Source organism: Nyctereutes procyonoides, unplaced genomic scaffold, assembly GCF_905146905.1.
Source record: "Nyctereutes procyonoides isolate TBG_1078 unplaced genomic scaffold, NYPRO_anot_genome, whole genome shotgun sequence".
Classification (NCBI taxonomy): domain Eukaryota; kingdom Metazoa; phylum Chordata; class Mammalia; order Carnivora; family Canidae; genus Nyctereutes; species Nyctereutes procyonoides.
The window spans coordinates 76,834,712-76,854,830 of NW_026575140.1; the positions used below are offsets into that span (position 1 = coordinate 76,834,712).

General features: G+C 40.0%; 1 protein-coding gene across 2 annotated transcripts; it reads left to right on the forward strand.

The window, feature by feature from the left end:
- Positions 1-208: 208 nt before the first annotated feature.
- SC5D (sterol-C5-desaturase) lies at positions 209-17,111 on the forward strand. Of its 2 annotated transcripts, none has more exons than XM_055306423.1 (5): positions 209-300; positions 7,558-7,775; positions 8,520-8,652; positions 10,211-10,311; positions 10,839-17,110. In XM_055306423.1, the coding sequence occupies exons 2-5, from the start codon at positions 7,566-7,568 to the stop codon at positions 11,292-11,294; spliced, it is 900 nt and encodes a 299-aa protein (XP_055162398.1). In that variant the 5' UTR covers positions 209-300; positions 7,558-7,565; the 3' UTR covers positions 11,295-17,110. The 2 variants fall into 2 exon arrangements, with proteins under 2 accessions (XP_055162398.1, XP_055162397.1); XM_055306422.1 differs by lacking the exon at positions 209-300 and adding an exon at positions 626-748 and having other exon boundaries at positions 10,839-17,111.
- The last annotated feature ends 3,008 nt before the right edge of the window (positions 17,112-20,119 follow it).

Below are 20,119 nucleotides of genomic sequence, written 5' to 3' on the forward strand. Positions count from 1 at the left end.
CCCGCCCCCCGCCGCTCGGCTCCCGCGCCTCCCCGGGCGGGCGCAGGGGGCGTGGCTGGGCGCGCGGCGCCCACGTGACCGCCGAGAGCCGCGCGCAGCCAAGTCGCGCGATCTGCCGTCATATCAGCTTATGCCGCCGGCCGCTGATTGGCTGGCGGCGCCGCCGCTGGGAGCGCGTGCCCGGCCACGCCCCCCCAGCCCTGCCCGCCCGCCGCCCGCTGCCCGCCGCCCGCCGCCCGCCGCCCAGTGGCCCCGCAGCCTGCGACCCCGCGGACGCCGAGCGGGCCGCGCGCTCCGGAGGTAGGGCTGACGCGAGGGCGGCGGCGGGGAAGGAGGGTGGATGGAGGAAGCCCTGCGGCGGTCCGCAGGCTCCACGTCCGGGCGGCCTCGGGGACCCGCTGCGGGGCGGGGCGGGGCGGGGCGGGGCGGGGGCGCCGGGGACACCGGCCGGCGCGCACCGCCGCGGTGCTGGGGCGGGGCGGGGGCGGGGGAGGAAACGGAAAGTCTCGGGGTGGCTGCCGCGGGTCGCTCCTGCAGGGAAGTCTGTCCGGTGAACACTGAGGCTTTACCTTGAGACGGAGCTCCCTCTGTGTTGGGGGGATTTTTTTTTTTAAGGGGCAAAGAAATTAGGTGGTGACCTCCTGACCGTTACGGTGCAAACCCCACTTACTGCGACGTAATCAGGACGGACGGACAGCACTCCACGCGGGTCGAGAAGCCTTAAAAGGGAAGGGGAATCATCCATTAGGTTAGCATCCTAGGGACGCCTGGGAGGCTCAGGGCTCAGGTCGTGACCTCGGGGGCCTGGGATCCAGTCCTGCATGGGGCTCCCTGCCTGGAGCCTGCTTCTCCCTCTGCCTGTGTCTCGGCCTCTCTCCTCTCTCCGTGCGTGCGTCTCATGAATACATCAAATCTTTTTTTTTTTTTTTTAAAGTTAGCATCCGAAAAGGAAAACATCATGCCTACTGGCATCCATATGTTACAGCAGAGTGAATTTGAAGGTGGTATCAATAAGTAAAGTTCCAAACGTCCGAATGAAAAGTTTCCAACCTGTCAAGCTTGTGTTAGCTAGATTATTTCTAAGCTAAACCTTCCAGCAGGTTATCTGACTTTACAGCACCACAGTGGTGTGTGCTTAGGGTTCTGATGATAAGCATCTAAAAAAAAATAATAAGTGCATGATCCTTGATCACTTAGAGGATGCTTTTCCACTCATTATGTAATGCAGTTAGTATGAGATATTCAGAATTCCCCATCTGTATGTATACAAGTTGAGAGATGATTAACAATGTAGAAGCTGAGAAACAAGATTCTGGAATATACATCCTAATTGTTACTCAGTACTTAACAAATTATTTAAATATTCTTGCCCTCAGTTTCTCCGTCTATAAATGGAAGTTATGGAAGTACCTACCTACCTGGTAGGGTTGTAAGAATTAAGCAAGGTGGGGCACCTGGGTGGCTCAGTGGTTGAGCGTCTGCCTTCAGCTCAGGTTGTGATCTCAGGGTTCTGGGATCAGCCCCACGTCAGGCTCCCCAAAGGGAGCCTGCTTCTCTGCCTATGTCTCTGCCTCTCTGTGTCTCTCATGAATAAATAAATAATCTTTTAAGAAAAAGAACTAAGCAAGGTGATACATTAAAAAAATGCTTTTAAGTAATACCTGGTTCTCAACAAATGTGAACTATTATTATCTATAATTTTAAAGTAAAGCCAGAGTAATTGTAGACTCATTCTAGCCTAATTGTGTTTTATTAGTAACTGTGTTTTTTGAAAAAGTTTTGTTTCTGTAGAAGTAAAACAATACAAAGCTTCTGTTTCAGTCAGGGTTATTTAACTTAGGGTCTGTGGGGCCCCGGACTTAAGGGAGTATACATGCCTTAAAATTTTATGCAAAATTCTGTGAGTTTGCCATCACTGAGAATTTACAAAATTAAGGAGCTGAAGAGTTGAGATAGTGATGAAGAGGCAGTCGAACTTCGTTCAAGTCTTGGTAGAAGAGCTTGGGACTTTGTAACCAGACTGCGTGGGTTTGAGCTCCAGCCCCAGCGTTTGTTTACTTGATGATCCCAAGCAGATTACTTGAAATTTTTTTTTAAAGATTTTATTTATTTGAGAGAGAGCTAGCATGAGCTAAGTGAGGGGCAGAGGGAGAAGCAGACTCCCCACTGAGCAGGGAGCCTTAGGCAGGTTTCAGTCCCAGGACTCTGGGATCATGCCCTGAGTGGAAGGCAGACACTTAACTGACGGAGCCACCCAGGCACGCCAGATTACTTGACTTGCCTGTGCCCAGCTTCTTCATCCATAATACTAGTACCTAATAATACTAGTACTTATAATTCTAGTACCTAACTCTTAGGGTTTCTTGAAAGGGTCAAAGGAGCTAATATGTGTGGTACCAAGTGTTTATATAGCAGATGTTGATATTAGATATTATCAATTATTTTTCAAAGAAAAATCAAATGACACTGTGTTCTCCTGTAGGCTAAAGTATTTTTGACTCTGCTGTGGCCCAGTAACAGCAGTAATAATAGCTCCTATTTTTTGACTAACTTCTCTGTGTCAGATGGTGGTGAAACTCTGGGGACTTAGTCTCTAAACCTTAGCAAGATACACCTTTACAGACGTGGGTTTGAATATAAACTTCAAATTTGAATTGCAGTTTTGAGATCATATTGTTAACTGATTTCAGAAGATTTTTTTGTTAGATGTCAGAAAGTATAGCGATATGTTTATGAATACCTCATTATTACATTCAACAAATAGAATGAATTGAAACCCAAATTCTAAAAACACACAAAATAGGTTTCTTTTCACGGGATCTAAACTGCCTCTGGAATGACTGAGGTACACATGTCTTCCTCCCGTCCAGGCACTGGTTCAGTGTAACAGCAATTATGTGCAGGGAATATACAAATTAACACAACTAGCGTGGTCTTCAGATAAAAGCAAAACTATAGAATTTTTTAAAGTCAAGGACTGAGATCTTTTGAAAGTTATTACTTGCATCTGATATTAAAGGTTGAATAAAGGAGAGTAGTTAATGTTTGAATTGTTTTTGGCTGGACTGTACCATATTGACTTAGGGCCATGGGACACTGTAGGTAACATCCAGATGGGTCCATAAACTCTTTTTTTTTTTTTTTAAGATTTTATTTATTCATTCATGAGAGACACGCAGAGAGAGAGAAGCAGGTCCACACAGGGAGCCCGATGTGGGACTTGATCCTGGGTCTCCAGGATCACACCCTGGGCTGAAGGCATGGGCTCAACCGCTGAGCTACCCAGGGATCCCGGTCCATAAACTCTTTTTTTTTTTTTAATTTTTTTTTCAATTTATTTATTTATGATAGTCACAGAGAGAGAGAGAGAGAGAGAGAGAGGCAGAGACACAGGCAGAGGGAGAAGCAGGCTCCATGCACCAGGAGCCCGATATGGGATTCGATCCCGGGTCTCCAGGATCGCGCCCTGGGCCAAAGGCAGGCGCCAAACCGCTGCGCCACCCAGGGATCCCCGGTCCATAAACTCTTAACCAACTTTTAGTGGTGTCACAATATCCTTCTCAACTGTTTGGTTTTTAAATGTTTATGTATCCTACTACTACTGCTTAGTGTACTTTCTTTGCTACATTATCTCCCTTGGCAGCCTCTACTCCTTATGGCTTCAATTTCAGCTGCTTTTACAAGCTCACTTTTGAACTTGAGATTCATGTTTGTATGTAGACCACTGCCTATGTTTAAGAGTAAGCATAGACTTAAAGCTTATTAGTCTCTGCTTAATTAGATTTAAGACCCAAAATGAATCCCTCATTCTTTATGCACCCCTGTCCTTGTAACACCAAATCTATCAGCTCTCCCAGCATTCCCTGGTTCAGTTCTGATGACATTACCATCTACTCTGGCCAGCTGAAATTTCACAGCCATCCTAGACTTCTTCCTTGTTCACATTCCAGTATTTAATTGGTCATCAAGCCCTGTGGGTTTTTTACCTGCTAAATCTCTGATGAATATGTGTGTGTGTTCTTAGAGCTCCTGGGCTAGTCTACCACAGGATCAACCAATTTAGTCTTTCTGCTTCTCATCAGTACTCATATTCCTAATGGAGTGGTTTCTCTGAAATATGGGTCTGATTAGAACCTCTTTCCTGCTCAGAAACCTTTAGTATCTCCCCATCGTGTATGAGGGAAAGTCATATTCCCTATCAGGGCAGCAGAGCTCTTCACAGCCTGACACCAATTTCCTTTTACCAGGTTTATCCTGGCACATTCTCTCCCCCCGACCCCCATTTCATCCCTATCTCACTATTTGGCACCCACCAGTGACACTCAATGAGTAATGAATGTACCATGACTTTTTCCATTCCTTGGCAAGTTCTTTCTTTCTTTCTTTTTAGATTTATTTATTTATTTATTGGGGGTGGGAAGCAGAGGGAGAGATTCTTCAAGCAGACTCCCCACTGAGGCTCAATCCCATGACCCATGAGATCATGACCTGAGACTAAACCAAGAATTTGACTTTTAACAGACTGAGCCCCCCAGGCACCTGCAAGTTGTTATTTCTATTTGAAATGGCCATCCCTACCCAACCTTTTCTTTCTGATAATGGCCTTTAAAGCTTGAATCAGATGTTGTCACTATGGAGCCTTCTACTATAAACTGGGGTAGTTTTGTTGCCTTTTCTGATTATATAGAATTTGTGTATATACTTTTATTATAGCACTTGTATTGATGTAATTGTTTCTATAATTGCCTTTCAGATGGATTTAGAAAAGATACATCTTTTCCATCTTTGTATGCTCATTATCTAGCGTAGTACTTAATACTTAATTGTTATTTTAATGAATTAACATATGATGAAGGGTATGTGTCCATATCTGACATTTGACATTAGTTAATTAAAATTTTCCATGACAAAGGGAGGGGAAAGAAATGCTTACAACTCCTATCACAAACAAGGAGCTAAATACTCTTAATAGATAAAGAACTTCTAGAAATTGATAACGAACTTCTAGAATTTGATTTTTTTTTTTTAAGATTGTATTTATTTGAGAGAGAAGGTGAGCATAGAGCAAGAGTGAGAGGGAGAAGCAGACTTCCAGCTAAGCAGAGAACTTAACCTGCCTGGGATTTGATCTGAGGACCTGAGATCATGATCCAAGCCAAAAGCAGACATTTAACCAATTAGACCACCCAGGCTCCCCTAGAATTTGATTTTAAGAAACTGAAAACCCAGCACCTGGGTGGCTCAGTCTGTTTAGCAGCTGCCTTCGGCTCAGGTCAGGATCCTGGGGTCCTAAGATCAAGCCCTGCATCGGGCTCCCTGCTTCTCCCTTAACCATTGCATGTGTGTACACTGTCTCTCTTAAATAAGTAAAATCTTAAAAAAAAAAATGGGCAAGGGATAAACACATAATTTCACAGAAAATAAATATTCTAAATATGTGAAATGATGCTCAACCTCACTCATAGTAAGAAAAAGATAAATATATACTGAGATATCATTTCTTTGCTATCAGATTAACAAATATCCTACAGTTTGATGATATTCTCTGTTGGTAAGTTTGTAGGGAAATAGACATAATCCTGCAGTCCTCTGGGCTTGCAAAGGAGTGCAGCTCCTATGCAGAGCAACCTATCAATAATCTACCAAAGTTATCAATGCAGTTCATCTTCATCCTAGCTCTTCTGCTTGTAGAAATTTATGCAAAATTGGGTTAATCATTGTTGCATTGCTTTAAATAGCATAAAGTGAAAAGCTATCCAAATCCTTTACATCAGTTAAATAAACAACACAAAGGAACATAGGTCCACAGTCCCTTAGCTGTAGTTTCAGAGTCTGAAAAGGCCTGAAAAACCAGAAGGTCTTGTTTTGTTTTGTTTTTTTAAAGATTGGCACTCAAATTCATTTAATGGCACAGGCTTTCTCCGACTGAGGTGCTCACTGTGTGTTGGTACACCTGTCAGGTACTCCTACCTCTGCTCTTTGCTGAGACTATTATTGTCACTTTGGGTTTAATTGCATGTAGAAATATTTTTAAAAATAGTTATAGATAGCCCATATGAATGACAGGATGAAGGGAAGCATCCGTCCCTAGTAATCGCATGGAGTTCTTGTAGGAGCTTGCATGTGGTGGTGTCTGTGAGCCCTCTGCTGAAGAAGACAGTGTAGGAATTACTACTACATGTGACTTACAGACAGGGAAACAGATTACTGAAGTTCTACGCTGGTGGCGAGGACCAAGGACTAGTGAAAAACAAAAAGCCACAGCCCAGGCCGGGAAATGAAGATCCTAACCATGTTTTGATTAAGTGGGTTTGACAACAGGAACGTACATAAATGCCACTGGTTGCCTTGTTGGTTGTGAAACACGCTAGGATATATCATGAAGAACTCCTGCTGAAGACAGATGTTAGTATTAAGAAGGGAGAATTTGGAAATTTAGGAAACAGTGTAGTGAAAAATGTCTGAAAGTATGGTGAAAATGACTCTGCTGATCATGAAATCGCTAAACATAACACCGATGAATTAGCCAAGATAAAACCTGATGACAGCCTGAATGCAGAATAAATTCGCAGTGGTGGCGGATTACTGGGGCAGCATGTTGCTCTGCATGGGAGCTGCGCCACTTTGCAAGCCCAGAGCAGTGTAGGATCGTGCCTCTTCCCCTACAACCTTACCAGCAGAGAAGATCACCAAACTGTAGGATATTCATAACCTGGTAGCAAAGAAATAATATGTCAGTATATATTCCCATCTACAAGTGTTTGAACAAGCCTCACAGAGCGGGCAAAATCTGTGGGCTGGTTCACTACCACGTAAGGGCGATCCAAGCTCGAGGCAGGCCCGACTGAAGACAGTTGACAATTTTAAATTGTTCCCAGACAGCCCTTGTGTGCATTCTCCTCCTCAAACTTTTAGTCACAGGTTTGCAGTTGCCAGCCCCTGACCTAGAGTATTGATTAGCAGCAAGAGGAATAAGCGTATTCTAGTTCTTAATCCCAAGAATCTGTCTCCTTTTGTTCTGTCGATGGGAGTGGCCTTTCCTTCTGTCACAAGAACAGATGGTCCCTGAGGTGGCAGCATAAATACCATCTAGCAAATTTATCTTAAGTCTCAGCACTGAAAGAAAACTCTGAAATCAGAGTCCTTTTAAAGGGGAGAAGTCCCACTGAACCTTGTAGCTGAAGGAGGAAACATCTGAATGCCCCGCATTCCGCATCTTTACTACTTGCCACGCTGCCTGAGGAGACTTTGGAAAAGAACACCAAGGTGGCACTAGATCTAAACTGATGCCCCTTGCCAGCTAGGTGTTAGAGAAGAACCTGTTCTGGGCCTAGTGTCTCTGAGCTCTGATGTCTCCGGGTATAATATGAAGAGATTGGATTAGAGATGATATTTAAGATCACTTCTGGCTCTAAAGATGGCATTTCAGGGATTCTGGTAGCCACAGACTTGTGTTGTAAATGCTTACGAAAGCAGAAACTTCATGTATGGTTTTCCAAAAATTCTTTGAGAACTATCAGCATGGGTAAGTAATTGTTGCATGTGTTTATCCTTTAGGGGCTAAGATGGATCTTGTACTCAGTGCTGCAGATTATTATTTTTTTACACCGTACATCTATCCAGCTTCATGGTCTGAGGATGACATCTTCCGACAAACTATTAGTCTCCTGATTGTGACAAATCTTGGTGCTTATATCCTTTATTTCTTCTTTGCAACGCTGAGCTATTACTTTGTCTATGATCATTCGTTGATGAAGCATCCACAATTTTTAAAGGTAAGTGATTTTCTTACCTACTTCTTGCTGTTACAGTAAAAATAATAAGTATTTGTGTGTGAGATTTTCAGATTAAACTGGTTATAACCATTAAGTAAAATTTTTGCAACCAGCCTCAGATGGGTTAGATATTTTTGGTAGGGCTGATCCTCCTCTCCTCTCTTAATTTAAACAAATAAATGAATCCAACTTTGTTGTTGTCGTTTTAATTACAAGCCTGGTGTCTTCCTGGATACATAGACAAGAATTTGCTAATAGAGATGCATAAAGGTATTCATTTGTGCAATTGTCTTAATGTTTGGCTTTCACAAACTGAAATATGTTTTTACTATATATCTATTTTCTGACTAGATAGGGGATTGTAGATTTGTTTACAATCATCTTTTTATTCCAGTTATTTGTATTTATCAGTGACTACAAGGACTGAAAAAAAGAAAAAGAATCAAGAGAGGGTTGAGGATAGAAGTTATTTGTGAAAGACATGCTTATTCCACAAAGAGAAATCTAGCATGCAGATATTATGGGAAGGAAAGAAAGTTTCAGAATTTAAAGTATTTATTGCATTTGGTCTTCACAAAGGAATGTTCCATGCGTGTTCCCATATATTAACATTTTCACAGAAGCAGTTTGGCAGCAAGCTCCTTCATATAAAAGAGATTGTAAAAATCCAATCCAAGACAATTTTACACTGGTTTTTGTTTAACAGAGATTTTTGTGATTTTTAAGTATTGATTTCACTTTCAGAATCAAGTCTATAGAGAAATTATGTTTACTGTCCAGTCATTGCCGTGGATTAGTATTCCCACCGTGTTACTATTCCTGCTGGAGTTGAGAGGTTACAGCAAATTATATGATGACATAGGAGAGTTTCCCAGTGGTAAGTTAAGCACAGAGTAGTTTCTCTAAAGAACCAAATATGCCTCTTTTTTTCTTCTTTTAAAATAATTACAAGTTGTTTAATTGTTTAAATGTTCTGTTTTTATATACTCATGTCTTTGCCACATAGTACGTTTCCTCGTCTATCAATTTTGAAGTCTTGGTTGTAGATGGAATATTGCCCAGGGGAAGCTGGGTGTGATCAGAGTAAGAGACCTTTGCTTTCATTCACTATTCTTTGTGTTAAAGTCAGACTCAAAAAAAAAAAAACAAGTAATCCATGATAATTAGAGAAAATCAAGAGACAGATTTGTTAGATCCACTATCCTGCTACCTACAACCCATCTCTTTTGACATCTATCCTTCCTTTTTTCAGTGCCTGAAAGCTTCATATAACCCTACTATGCATACTGGTTTGGACTTTGATTTTTTTTTTCGTCGTAGTGTATATGCCGGTATTTTCATGTCAGTAAATCTGGACATATTATATATTAGTTACAGTATCACAATGTGTAGATATCCATAGTTTATTTAAATGATCCCAGTTTTTTAGATCTTTAGATTATTCCTTTTTTTTCTATTATAGATAGTCCTGCAGTGCCTTAACTAAATTTTTGTGAAATTTTGAAATTATTTAATAAAGGTACAGTTCTAGTATATCTAGTATTAGAATGTAAGAATAGTAGTTAACATCATTTATTGAATGTTGATATGTACCAGCTATAGTGCTAAGGTTTTCACATGTATCGATCCATCCTATTCTACATCAATTCTGTGACTTAGGTCCTATTATTATGTTCCTTCTATAAGGGAGTAAATTAATATACAGTAACTTGCCTAGGTCATTCAGCAAATAAGTGGTGGATCTGGGACTGGAACCCAGGCTTGCTGGCACCAGCACACCTGTTGTCCAAGTAAGAGGTTAGATATTTAAAGGAAGGAACAAAAATTATACAGTATGGTGATGAATTGGCTAGGCCTTGAAAAGTAGATAGGTTTGTGAGTAAAAGTAAAAAGAGAGAGTATTCTAGATACATTGAAGAGAACAAGTAAAGGTACAAGAGGTAAGACTTCTAAGATGTTGGGAGGACATTGAGTAAACCAGCCTGGTTAATACAAGAACAGATGAGGCTGAAAAGATCAGAAAAGACTGGGTTAGGGAATAAATGCTGGGCTTGAGGTATTTAGTGGGAAAAAAAAATTCTAAGCAGGAAGATAGTATGTAAAAATATGTTTTACGAAGATTAATATGGAGGAAAAATAAACGCTGTTATTTATGCTCAGAGATTTAAATAATAAAGATGCCCTAAGTGTATGCTTTTTCTGTCTCATAAGTGCCTTCATAGTTTAACTTCAAGTTTTTATGAGAGGGAAATGAGGAAAAAAGCAGATACCAGAGAGTTAGAGGAGATTAATTTATAATGTATTGTATTAGCCAAAATAGTCTATAGTGCTTGAGTCTAGGATCATATTTTGTGCACATAGATGGACGAGCACCAAGTAAACTCTGGTCCTGGAAGCCGGATCTTGATTCTGATATATCCTGTTATCTTTTCTAGGCTGGTTTCGCCTCATTATTAGTATACTGTCCTTCCTCTTTTTCACGGACATGCTGATCTACTGGATTCACAGAGGCCTTCATCATAGACTTGTGTATAAGGTAGAGTCATTTTTAGGGAAAAGAGAAAAATACATACATCTCAGCAGTGTGTGTCTATAAACTCTGTTTTGTTTTTTTTTGTTTTTTAAGATTTCATTTATTTGAGAGAGCGAGCACAGGTGGGGGAGGGGCAAAGGGAGAAGTAGACTCCCTGCTGAGGAGGGAGCCTGATACTGGACTCGATCTCAGGACCTCAGCATGACCTGAGGCAAAGGCGGATGCTTAACCAACTGAGCCACCCAGGTGCCCCCAAATTCTGTTTTCTATTTCTAAGAGTTTCCCCTCACTTGTTAAATACCTAAGTAGCCATAGTTATGATAGATACCAGGTGCATTTTGTTTGTGTTCTTTATGGGTCTGGAGGGGCTGTGTTGAAATGTTACTGTTTTAGGTAAAGAGGTACATTTTATAAAGTGATTTTGCTGAATTTAAAGAGTTTTTTTTAGTTAGGTCATTTCTACGACATGAGCATGAAAAGCTAAGTTGAAAAGTAAAGGTGGTTCTTAACTGTGTTCTTTTCTTCTGTAGCGCATACACAAACCTCATCATCTCTGGAAGATTCCTACTCCATTTGCAAGTCATGCTTTTCACCCTGTGGATGGCTTCCTTCAGAGTCTACCTTACCATATATACCCTTTTATCTTCCCATTACACAAAGTGGTTTACTTAAGTTTATACATCTTGGTTAATATCTGGACAATTTCCATTCATGATGGTGATTTCCGTGTTCCCCAAATCTTAAGGCCATTTATTAATGGCTCAGCCCATCATACAGACCACCACATGTTCTTCGACTATAACTATGGACAGTATTTCACGTTGTGGGATAGAATTGGAGGCTCGTTCAAAAATCCTTCCTCCTTTGAAGGGAAGGGACCACTTAGTTATGTGAAGAAGATGACAGAAGAAAAGTGCAACACCCATACAAAAAATGGTTGTAAAAATGAAAAATTATTCAGTGGAGAGCTTACAAAGACTGAGTAGATTATTGCCCTATTATTAAATATTATAAAGTCTTTTTAATAAGGAAAAATAATCTATATACATACTACCAAGAGACATGGCAAGTAAGTGGTATTTGAAAGTCCACATTGTGGGTACTGCTGAGGAATGATCATGATGGTAGGTCAAGAGAGAATGCTGTGAACACCTGAAATTTTAACCTCATGCTTACAATACTAGGTGTTGGTCTCAAGGACAAGTTGTGTGTCTCTAGCCAGCATATCTGTAATTTGTATAGCCTCAACAATAGTTTTTATAAGGATAAAGAATAAACTATTGAGGGGACTAGGTTATGTCCTTTTGCCTTAATCCACCCATATTCATTAAGGAAAATACATTGTGCTTGATAATACCAAGACTAAGCATCATAACAAAGAACTACTAGTATAAACATGATTCCTTGTTTCAGGAATGGTTGTCTTCGATGTTGGTATAATGACTACCTATAGTATTTTGTACAAGTGGATACATCAGTGTGGAAAAAAAAAATTCTGATAGAACATATTAGCGGCTAAGTTAAATGACCTAATTAATAGCAGGTTTAATAAGATTATCATCTTAAAGCTTATTCTCTGGGGAAGCTTATTCTCTGGGGACATTGTCAAATATTACATTTTACTGATGAAAAAATAAATTAGAACTTTAAAAAATTACTCATGCTACCATGAGATTTAATCCAGATCTGGGATTATTGAAAGACTTTGATGGTTATTGTTTTAAACCATTATTTAATAAGTATAAAATTATGTGAGCCTGAATATATTTAGAAAGGGAAATTTGATGCCTAAATAATATATTTGACAATACTGCTTTTTTAATTAAATGGCTGCACTGCACTTTTGATATGTTTCAAAGTTACAATCCTCTAATTTCCTATAAAAGGAAGTAATTGCCAAATATTTAGGCCTATCACTGAAGATTAGTTTTGAAATCTTATTTTCCCTCTTCTCCCTTCACTTTTCCCCACTTTCTGTGTAAAAAGATTTAACAAATAGTTTCATAAAGAAATGCGTGTTGTAACGTAAATATATTGGAAAAAATGGTTTGGAAAGGCATTCTATAAGCTATTTATGTAAAATCAATAAAAGTTGATTACTGTTATTAAACTGTATCAGTTAAATATTGTAGCAGCACAAAGTATTCTCTGTACAAATTTTGTGTCAATTTGAAACCACAGAAATTATGTGGATTGTCAGAACTTTTAAATGTCCCAAATGCTCATTGTCAAGGGAAGAAAGGGGATATCACATTCTTTTTATATTTCATATCTTTATTAGATTTGAGTGTTTTAGCAAGAGACCAGCCATAGAATTTAATGCTTGGCACCCAGAAGAAATTTTTTTTTTCTGAGTTACTATTACACTGTTGTGCTACTTAAACATTCTAGTGTACCAGTTGGTGGTGTTTTGTAGCTGACAGTCCCAGCCAGTGATTGTCATTAGCCTTCCCACCCCTGCAAAAAGAAGGAAATTAAGAGGCAAACTTTGTTTCCTGTGATAATGACAGCTAATATTCAAGTTTTCTATTGTTTCAGTTTTGGTAGTGTATATGTTTCTAAGAATTTATCCATTTCTTCCAGGTCGTCCATGTATCATTTTTCAGAACGTTCTCTTATTTGTATTTCTGTAGTGTTGGTTACTTCTCTCTTATTTGTGATTTTCTTTTGGGGGATCCTTTCTCCTTTTGGATGAGTCTGGCTAGAGATTTATCAATTCTATGAACTTTTTTCAAAGAACCAGCTCCTGGGTTCATCGATCTGTTCTATGGTTTCTTTTAGTTTCTAGATCATTTGTTTCTGCTCTAATCTTTATTATTTCCTTCCTTCTGTTGGTTCAGGCTTCATTTGTTCTTTTTCTAGCTTCTTTAGGTGTAAGTTTAGGTTGTTTGAGAATTTTCTTGCTTCTTGAGGTAGGCCTGTATTGCTATGCACTTCCCTCTTAGGACCACTTTTGCTGCATTGCAGAGGTTTTGGGCTGTTGTGACTGACAGCTAATATTTATTGAGCTTTTTACTCTTGATCAGGCACTATTACAAGCCCTTGACATGAGGAAACTGGGATGTAGTTGCATGACTTTTCTGAGGTTATTTCTCTCTCACAAAGCCCAGTTTGGATGTTTCTGGTCAGTGGACAGCTTTCCATGATCATTCTGAGACTAGACTCCTTCCGTCTTGGGGCTACCTGTCTCCAGTCTAGAGTCTTTGTTGAAGGAGCCCACACCAGGAGAGGGAAGAGAAAACGTGGACCATTTTTGTGGGTCAGGTTGAAAGCCCTTCATATCCCTTACCCATGTTCCTTTGGCCAAAACTTTGTCGAATGGCCCATGTCACTGAAAGAGATTCTGGGAAATGTGTCTTAATTGTGCCTGGGAGGATGGGAAATGGGAAAACCACTTTCTGGAACAGCTAGCCAATTTGCCATGCTCACATATTCTTCTCCTTTTGGGGGGTCCCAGTAAAAGCATTGAAGAGACAAACGAGCCCCCAGAGCATTTCAAGTTGTCCATCCGCTGGATGATGTCTTGATGCTCTTAATTCCATTACTCCGAGCATGAGTGTTATTTTCCTCTAGATTCTTAGTACTGTGTAATGAACAGAAAAAAAAAGACATAATGTATAGGGAGAGGAAAGCTTCCTAAAAAATGTTAGTAACCATCAAACTAGCCCCTGCCCTCCCACCTTTTTTCTTAAATTCTAGTCTCATTGGGCAGTATTATGTTTAGTCCTGCAGTGTTTTCAATACCATGACTGCACTGTCCCAGTCTCCATTAGAGGAATTCAGACAGTATTCATGGAAGTGAGGCTCTCAGTTCCTTTCCACAGGAACATCAAGTGCATGGCTTTTCCCCTTGACTTGGGAAACTTCTTTAGTTCAAAAACAGAAAGGGAAAGTCAAGATTACATTTTCTACTTTTATGGTAGAAATTAGGAAATGGATGGAGGTGGTACAAGAACACATTTCAAAAACCTGGAGACTTTTTATTAGGTACCATCCTGTTCTTTGCTGTTTCTCTGTCTCCCTGTGTCTACATGGCGGTGAACTTCCTACTTCTCATTGTCCTGCCCCACATTTCTTTATCTTCCCATCTTCAAGAAGTCAGGGACAGATTTGGTAGAGAATTATGAGCGCAGGCTTTGATACACGGAGTCTACAGTGCTGGCGCATTAAATAGAGATGATGTCTGGGAGGAAAAGGGGACGTAGAGAGACAAATCACAACAAAGACGTGGGATTAACCCAGAGAGAAGAAAAGTTTGAGGCCATGAGATTGCTGAGGAGAGCGTGAAAAAAAAAGATACCCAAAGAAATAAGCCAACTTAAAGGGTAAAGAAATTTCTTTCCTTGTCTTCCCAACTTCTTCAGAGTCAGGAACCTTGACTGGCAGTCTTAGATCAGCAGTTACTGTTTTCTTTTCCTCTAACATTAAGTGCACCCTATTTATTCTAGACCCCAGATTCCTTCAAAGTAGTGACTGTGTGTGAATTGCCATTGTATTGAACTATGTGTCCTTAAAAGACCTGGCTGAGGATTGTTAAATACTTTGCTGAATGAATTAATGGAAGTGTCATTCTCTTCAGTAAACATTGAATGAACCCCTACTGGGTGCCACACACTTGGCACAAGGGGCTGCAAATATTTATTCTGCAGATACTTCACACTGTCTTTTTAACCAAGAATTCACTTCTTATTCATTCGCTCACATTTTCAGTGCATGGGAGGAGTCAGAGGGAAAGTAAAGAGGAAGCAGATGGGTCCTAACCAAGGATGGACTATCCTTTTTTTTTTTTTTTCCCCTCAAAGTCAAGCCTCCACTGGAAACAAAACCCACCAGTACCCTGGATTCTGACCCTGTAGGAATCAGTGGTACAAGTACCGATCAGAGGGTTGAATGAAAATGAATCACAACTACTTAATGGTGCTCTGGATACAGAAAGAAGAAAAAAAAATCTTCAAAAATTATTGGTTGATTACACCAAGAAATAACAAACCTGGGAGGACAATCTATAGCTTCAGCTGGAGTGGAATTCATCTCAGAGGAGTTACCCTAACCGCTTTGGAGTTCACCAGTTTTGAGTCCTGGCTCTGCCACTTGCAGATTGCATGACCTTGGTTTCTCTGTCTGTAAATTGATGAAAATCCTGCCTACCTAATAAGATTAAATAGGTTAGAAACACTCAATTAAATGTCAGCAGAGGCTATTATTCATGTAAATTGTGCTTAATGCCTCAGCTTTCGAGGTTCAGTGATTATTGTCATTACACCTAGGATAGGCCCTCGGTGGAAATCAATTGCAGGGAGAAAAAAAGGCCCCTGGGTACTTTCATCTTCACATTGTGAAGGGTGAGAGATGAGGGGCAAACTGAAATAGGGGGCACAGAGGAGAATCGTAAGTAAAGCCAAAATTGACACATTATCTCCTGTAAATTTTCTTCATAAAGAATTGTAAGATAGCTAAGTTATGTATTGCCAAATAATTTTATTGTAAAATGCATTGCAGTAAACTGTAAGGTCTGTTTACAGGGTTTTGAGGTAAAGTAGAAGAAAACTTAACTTCCCTGGAAATTAAATTTCTTAAGAAAGGCAAGAAGGAAGTGTGTGAACTATACCGTCGAGCTTTACTGTCAAAGCAGAGTTTTGGTATAGAAAGGACAATGCTTATAAATACTTAATCTAAGATACTGCGTTAGAATACATTTTCACGGTGTTTCTTAAATCTAGGCTCGACTTGATCTTATTGAAATGTAAATATAGTAAAATTTGTACAAAAGTAAGAGAAATTACGTTCTCAGTTCTTTGATCAACAATCAGAAGTGTGACTGATTAAATGCTCCTAAACACTTGACACTGTTTACATACTTGACTAATCCCATTTTCTTAAACATTTGATAAGTCTAACACGCTTGACTCCTCCCCTCCCAAAAGGCACACTTGTGTACTCAGCACATTTTTCTGAGCTCCTTGGCAACTCAGGATTCAAATACATTTAAGCATACTTAACCCCAAAATAGCATAATGATATCCCAAGTTCATCGCTCACCTTTAAAATATCTGTACTCTAGACTTTCATTCACTTCTTGTATCAAGAAGCGATACAATCTCTTGTTACCTCTTGATTTTAAAATTATCATTTTTACACACTAAGCCTCTTCCTCCGATGGACACTTGGCCTCCTGACGTATGCTACCCAACAGAAGCAAACAGGAGCCTGGAGACTTAGTGTACATTCCAATATTTGAGAGCAATTGCTGTGGTGACTTCTGTCCACCCCTTCATTAGGATTTTTTTTCTTTTTAATCTGCATAATGGAGGTACAGTCTGCATACAGTAAAATGTACTCGTTTTCACTGCATGGTTCAGTGAGCTGCTACAGATGTGAGCACTATGTAAGCAGCACCCCAAGGAAGATACAGAACGTTTTTCTTCATCACAAAAAGTTTTTTTTTTTTTTTTTTCAATCACAAAAAGTTCTATCTTTGCGATCTCTCCCCAGCCCTCGGTTACCACTGACCTACTTTCTGTTTCTGGAGCTCAATTTTGTCCGTTGTAGAACTTCTTATAAATTGAACCAGATAGTGTGTACTCGTGTGTAGGTTTTTTTTTTTTTTAGCTCACATGTTTTGAAATTCCTGCTATTGCATATGTCTGTACTTTGTTCCTGTTTGTGTGTGTTTGCTGTTACACTGGCGTGTATCACGATTCCTTTATCCAGGCACCTGCTGATGGATATTTGGGTTATGTCTAGGTGAGGTTATTATGAATAAAGCTGCCACAAACAAGTGGACAAGTCTGTGTCTAGATCTATGTCTCCCATTCTTTCTGGAAAATATCTGTTAGTAGAATTGCTCGGTCCCAGGGGCGATGTAGGCTTGATTTTACAAGAAACCGTCAACCTCTTCAAAGTCGTACCATGTTACATTCCCACTACGAATTGGGAGAATTCTTTCCCTCCGCATCCTCACCAACACTCGGTATCCTCAGTCTTTGTAGCCATTCCAGTCCGTGTGGAGGAGTGTCTCTCCTTGTACTTAATTAGCGTTTTCCTATGACTAATGATGGTAGAGAGCTTTTCTCATGCTCTGTGGTTCTTATTTCTTTTGTGAAGTATCTGTTCAAGTTGTTTGGCCACGTTTTTAGATCGGGTTGCTTTTCTTCCTATTCTTGATTTATAAGAATCTGTTCTATATTGTAAAAGTCCTTTGTCGGATATATGCATTTTTACAAATGTTTATTCCAGCGTGTAACTTGCCTTTTCCTTTGTGGGTTTTTTTTTTTTTTTTAGATTTTATTTATTTATTCATGAGTGACACGCACAGGGGGAGAGAGAGGCAGAGACACAGGCAGAGGGAGAAGCAGGCCCCATGCAGGGAGCCCGACGTGGGACTCGATCCTGGGACTCCAGGATTGCACCCTGGATCAAAGGCAGTTGCTAAACCACTGAGCCACCCAGGGATCCCTTCCTTTGTGTTTTTTTAAATGAAAAAACAGGAAAGTTAATTTTGATTAGGACCAATGTGATGTCCAAGATGTATTTACATCTTTCATAAATCCTGCATTTCATGTCCTAGCTAAGAAGTTTTTGCCTATCCCAAAGCAAGGTTGGACTTCTTGTGGGAAGATTTTTGATAATGAATTCAAGTTCTTTTTTTTATGCTTAGGAGTTTTATTTAAAAATTACTTAAATCGACTAAACACATTCCTTAGCTTTATGAAACAACAATGACAAATGCTTATGCTGTGACCAAAGAGAACGATCCCAGTGGAATTAGCCCATTTTTCTTAGTTACAAACACATACAGTCCAGTTGAATTCAAGTTCTTAATAGATATAAGGCTTTTCATATTTTTATTTCTCCATTTGTCAGTTTTGATACACTCTTTTTCAAGAAATTTGTTTCATTTCACTTAAGTTTTCAGATTTGTTGCCATAAAGTTGTTTGCAACATTCACCTATTATGCTTTTAATGCTTATAGGATCCGTCATGATGTTTCCTTTTTAATTCCTGATACTGATAATTCATTTTCTTCTTTTTCTTGCTCATTATAACTGAGATAGTATATATTTAATTGCCCTTTTTTAAAGTACCAGCTTTTGGCTCTGTTGACGTTTTTTCTTTATTGCTTGTCTTCAATTCCGTTAATTTCTGCCTCTTTTTCCTTCTATTTATTTTGGGTCAGTCTCCTGCCCACCCCACTCCCTGGCCCAACTTCTTAAGGTAGAAGCTCAGATCATTGATTTATTCTTTTTTTCCTTTAAAAATATAAATATTTAAAGCCACGAAATTCCCTCTAAGGCCAGCTGTGACTGGATGCCACAAACTTTGATAAGTTGTGTTTTAATTATTATATAGTTCCAAGTATTTTCTGTTTCCAGTGAGATTTTTTCCTCGACCAGCGATATGGTGGGCTTGTATTATATCAGCTTGGCTGAGCCAGAACTGTGTTTCCCAGAATTACCTTCCTACCTAGTTCTAGGTTAGCATGCCTACCCAAGTCATTTTATGTCAGATTTAGAAGGTGGAAATGGAGTAGCAACCATCTTATTTTCTGTGCTGGGAAAGATGAGGCTGTCTATGAAACCCTCTTGCTGCTCAGTCATGTTGTGACGTGTTTACTGGCTCACCTGGTTGGCCTGTGGCAGCATCTGGGCCCAGGGCAGCTGCAACTCCCCTCTGGTACCCTTTAGCTTCTTCTAATTCTGGGTCTGACATGTGTTTAAGCCTCTGATGCCCTCCATGTCAGTGTTGTGAGGGGATGACAGAGGTACCAGTCAACCATCCTGAGTTCCGGCACAGAAACTCCTCGCCACTCCCTCATGCCTACCTCACAGTTCTCTTCTTTCCGACTCCCTCCTCCACACGCTTCAGAACCCAACACCAGACGCAGAATCAGTCACCACATAAAAACTGTGTGACCAGCTTTCACGAGTTACCTGTGGTCAAATCCTTGCTTCCCTAATGGAACACAGACAAAAGATTTGGCTCTGAAAAAAGTGGTTTCAGAAGTCACAATCTTAAGAATCAGATCTCTGTAGACTTTTCAAATCACTACATTGGATACCTGAAACTAATGGAATGTTGTGTGTCAACTCTATGTCAAATTAAAAAAAAAATTTAGGGGATCCCTGGGTGGGTCAGTGGTTTGGTGCCTGCCTTCGGCCCAGGGCAGGATCCTGGAGTCCCGGGATCGAGTCCCACATCAGGCTCCCCGCATGGAGCCTGCTTCTCTCTGCCTGGTTCTCTGCCTCCCTCTTTGTGTCTCTCATGAATAGATAAATAAAATCTTTAAAAAATAATAAAAAATAAAAAAATTTAAAGAATCAGTTCTCTGAATTAGTCCCATGTTAATCTGCAGTTGGTTCTCTGAGTCGATTAGCTTTAAAGTCATTAATGATCCTGTTTGCAGAACTAAAGGGAAATATTGGAAGTTCATGATATGCAGTAGCAAAATGGTTACTTAACCAATCCCTTATAGTTGCCTGTAATCAAGGGCCTATGGAGGGCAAGGCTCTAGAGGAACAAGTATTTGTGGCGTAGAACATTTTAGTAGAAGCTGAGGCTAGGAGTTTGTCAATTGCTTTGAAGTGTGCTGAACAACTTAGGCAAAGATGATGCTGAGTTCATGACTTTAAATTCCCAGTTCAGGGTCCAGTTAAGGAACCTAAATGCTTCTGTGGTTGCCCTAAAATAAACTTTTATCTCCTGTAGTTGTAGGGCAAAATTTCTGAAATCCACATCAAAGTTGAATTGTGCCGATAGCAAGTTTAATTCCCAATCAGTATTACTGAGTTTTTTTATGTTAAAAGACTCTGAA

Coding starts and splice junctions, on each gene's coding strand:
- SC5D (XM_055306423.1), top strand. CDS start 7,566: ATGGATCTTGTACTCAGTGCTGCAGATTATTATTTTTTTACACCGTAC. Junction 8,653..10,210: donor CATAGGAGAGTTTCCCAGTG/GTAAGTTAAGCA, acceptor TATCTTTTCTAG/GCTGGTTTCGCCTCATTATT. Junction 10,312..10,838: donor ATCATAGACTTGTGTATAAG/GTAGAGTCATTT, acceptor TTTCTTCTGTAG/CGCATACACAAACCTCATCA.